The sequence below is a fragment of the Misgurnus anguillicaudatus genome, chromosome 10, assembly GCF_027580225.2.
Source record: "Misgurnus anguillicaudatus chromosome 10, ASM2758022v2, whole genome shotgun sequence".
NCBI classification, from domain to species: domain Eukaryota; kingdom Metazoa; phylum Chordata; class Actinopteri; order Cypriniformes; family Cobitidae; genus Misgurnus; species Misgurnus anguillicaudatus.
The window spans coordinates 27,674,226-27,677,981 of record NC_073346.2 but is presented as its reverse complement, the minus strand read 5'-3'; the positions used below and the strand labels follow the sequence as shown (position 1 = coordinate 27,677,981).

Below are 3,756 nucleotides of genomic sequence, written 5' to 3'. Positions count from 1 at the left end.
TTCTGTATTAAAGTATTATCTGTTATTGTTAACCAATCTCTTTGGCATGTAAAGGCCGTCATTATCATGACCTAAGTGATTTAAAGTGTCAGCATATTGGCCAAGACATAAACTTATGTGCCTCAGCACCCAGGGTTTGTTATAGAGTTCTTCCCGCTGAGAGCCTGGCTGTCTTCCCTATGCAGAACAGTAGACAAGTAGGACTCGGGTGATTGATAACAGTGTTTAGATGGCCCTATAAAGCTAACGTTATGGTGTAAACTGAATGTAAATGATACTTCAGCCTGTTTCTACGCCTGTGTGAAACACATTGATCAATGATTTGTATTTTTTGGAACAAGAATGAATAGTTTACTTTCAGAACAGAAGAATCTGTCAGGAATATGAAACTTAAAAAACGTCATATAATCTTTCATAAAACCTCATAGGATGATTCTATTGATTTTGCAGTGGAGGACACTGCCCTCTGGTGTTGACATTTTTCTAGCATTACTTTATCTTGTATTATTTCTTTTATTATAGTTTTATACATTTTGGTTGTTTTTGTACATATATTATTTATATTGGCATAATAAACCAAAACTAAACGTTTGAAAAAAAAATATGTCGAATACTGAAGAATTCATACGAAAGTTGCGAATCTGCTGCTGCGAAACATAACTGTGATCTACTGTAGTACCCACGTGAGCGCAGTACCACACATGCAAGATTGTTCAGTGTATGGACAGTTTACTCCATAGGTTTTCTTTCTCTAGTTAGTTTTCAGATATTTACAACCATGTCTTCTTTTCGAAAAGCGTTAAAGTCCAAACAACGAGACCACAAAGAGCGATCACAGGTAAACACATTTTTAAATCGCGTGTGTAACTGTTAGCTAAACCAGCGTTCCCACAAAAATCCGCCCGTTTCCAAACGATGCAATCTGTGTGTTTTTGTTTATTTTAATAAGGTAGTTGTTGTAAAAGATTGTATTTGACTGTTAAAGTTAAATGTGACTATAACTTGGACGTAAAGCTTTAACCTTTTAGTCTGATAGCCACTTAGTCTGATAGCTTATAACTTACATCCAGCATTTTGCTAAAGCAACACAACAAGACGTGGCCGGTCATAGGCGTTAAGAAATCTATAAATGTTTTAATTTAGTTATTTTGTATTTATTCATTAAAATGTTTTATCTCTGTCACAGCTCGGTTTCAGGAAACAGTTGGGGCTGTTGGAGAAGAAAAAGGATTACAAACTTCGTGCAGAGTAAGCAAATGTTGTTGTTTTTTTTTATTATTGATGGACTTGTTTTGTTTGCAATACAAAGCATGTTTTATTTTTACAAGATGCTATATAGTCGTATGTACTTCATCCTGTCATTATATTGTCAAAAGTGTTTTGTGATTCAGCACAAGTAGCAGAATCACTCCTTATAAATATATACAAGGCCACGTGCTATCATGTAATAGATGTAAGCTATTTGTATAATGTATTGTATTGTTATTGTGAAATGTTTCCGTAATAAAACCAAAGACTTGAATGAGATGCTTTATCTTGAAGTGTATTGCTTGTTATTAGAAAACAGCTGAATAACTGGTGTTTATATTTCCAGCATAGTTTGTTTACTTATTTGTTTCTGTCATTTTGTTATGCAGATGACTACCACCGGAAACAGAAAACTCTCATGGCCTTGCGTAAGAAGGCTATGGACAAAAACCCTGATGAATTTCATTTTAAAATGATACACAGCCAGTTAAAGGTTTGTTGTCACTTACTAAACTGATTTGTAAAATTAACAAATCAATAGTACACAGTGGGTTTTCTATGACTATAAGGTGTCTGCTTCACTGTTCATTTTGAATAGGATGGGGTTCATGTAATAAAACCAAAAGAGGAAGAAATGACAGAGGAACAGAAGAAGGTGATGAGGACCCAGGACATCAGATACATTGAAATGAAGAGGGTCTCTGAGATGAAGGTCGGTGGTTATTCTTGCACATGGTATCTGCCCGTGCAATGATTTTGATGTGGGAGTACTATGCAGACATCCTGCTATACCTTTGAAGCTGAGAATCATTGCATATTATGTAACAAAAGTGTTTTCATATTTTAGAAAGTGGAAAGGTTGAAGTCAGAGCTCCATCTCCTTGATAATGATGAGGACGATGATGAAAAAAAGAATAAGCATGTATTTTTTGTTGACTCAAAAAAAGAAGGTAAAAATGACTTTTTGTTATTTATATTTTTACATTATTGTTCCTGATTTTTGTAGCTAAAAAGCTGTGGATTTGTGCGTAAACTACAGGTCTTCACATGTGCTTAAACTTTATCTTTGTATCTGTATTTAAAAAAAATCTTTTGCTTTTAACTTCTGCATATAAGGTTGCCTCTTATGCAAATTGCTTTGTTCCTCTTGCTTTGTTACCTTAAAGCATCTCAGTGACTATACTGTTATAATAATAATATTAAACCTGTTTTGCTGAATGAAAGTGGAGGACTTTGACCTGGCCACACACCTCAACACGGTGCCTGAATTGGTGAACCGAACATATAACAGACCTACAATACAGACCTTAGAAAGCAAGAGCATTGGGGGAGCAGTGGATCCACGACAGATAAAGGTTAACATGCAATACGTATACAATAACATGTTATATGTCTTTACTTGTGTCCAGTCTACTGCAACAGTTTTACTTTCCATTCTGACACAAAATGTATGCTTTTATTGTCTTCTTTTACAAATTTTCCATTTTATTTATTTCCTACTTTTATATTATATATATATATATGCCCATTTTCAGAAACTTGCTAAACAGAGGAAAAATCAGTATGAGGTGCTCTCACAGCGTATTGATAGAGAGAAGAAGATGTTTGTCATTAGTCAAAAGATCCAGACCAGAAAAGATCTACAAGTGAGTGCATTCATCTACACCTTGCTTTAACCCCCTCACCTCTGGATAAGATATTTCTAATAACATCTCAATTTATTAATGCATAAATATATTCATTAATTAATTTCTTTTTTTGATACTTATATCATCATAATTTACTTATCATGCATCTGGAGTTTGTTTGTGTTTTTGTATGACACATCTGCATCTCTTGACAGGATAAGGTTAGGAAAATAAAGGTTCGTAAAGAGACCGAAACTGCCCCTGCCATCTATAAATTTGAGGCCAAAAGGAAAAGATGATGTATTGTGTCTTCAGATCTACACACTTTTGCCACTGCCCAGTTCTGAACAACTCGAAGCTGTAATTGCTGTGAAATGGACTGAATCTGTGGATTTCTTTATAACAACTTTACAACAGACTGAGAGACCAACAATGCTGAGTCTTGTATTTAGAAAGAGCAGTATGTACATATTTATTATAAAGAAAAATTGTGAGATGGTTTAATGCTTTGAAATAAAACTGTTGATGTAATTTCTTGTCAGCATCAGTAGATGGCACTGGTACATCTTAACAAGTTGAGCAACTTTCTTAACAAAATGAGCAACTTTACATCTACTGCCATCACTTCTTAAAATTAAATTAATACCAGCAGCTTTATTCAGTATTCACAAACAACTAGAATTGTGGTTGAGTAGCGTGGTATGCTTACTGTCAGAGTTGCATTTAAAGTCTTTTTTTTTTTTTTTTTTACATCATTTTAAGATTTGTCGGTTTAATGACTTTTGCACATTTTCTCAGTCTAAATAAATAATACAATGTTTAAAAAAATAAACAAAATGTTAAACACCATCCTGCTATTCGCGCACGTGAAAGGTTGCGT

At 34.1% G+C, this 3,756-nt stretch overlaps 1 protein-coding gene across 1 annotated transcript; it reads left to right on the top strand.

The window, feature by feature from the left end:
• The first annotated feature begins 660 nt into the window (after nt 1–660).
• Nucleotides 661–3,407, top strand: utp11 (UTP11 small subunit processome component). Its single transcript, XM_055210426.2, has 8 exons — nt 661–838; nt 1,187–1,248; nt 1,639–1,741; nt 1,847–1,960; nt 2,096–2,198; nt 2,473–2,603; nt 2,784–2,894; nt 3,092–3,407. The coding sequence occupies exons 1-8, from the start codon at nt 779–781 to the stop codon at nt 3,173–3,175; spliced, it is 768 nt and encodes a 255-aa protein (XP_055066401.1). The 5' UTR covers nt 661–778; the 3' UTR covers nt 3,176–3,407.
• The last annotated feature ends 349 nt before the right edge of the window (nt 3,408–3,756 follow it).

Coding starts and splice junctions, on each gene's coding strand:
- utp11 (XM_055210426.2), top strand. CDS start 779: ATGTCTTCTTTTCGAAAAGCGTTAAAGTCCAAACAACGAGACCACAAA. Junction 839..1,186: donor ACCACAAAGAGCGATCACAG/GTAAACACATTT, acceptor TCTCTGTCACAG/CTCGGTTTCAGGAAACAGTT. Junction 1,249..1,638: donor GATTACAAACTTCGTGCAGA/GTAAGCAAATGT, acceptor TTGTTATGCAGA/TGACTACCACCGGAAACAGA.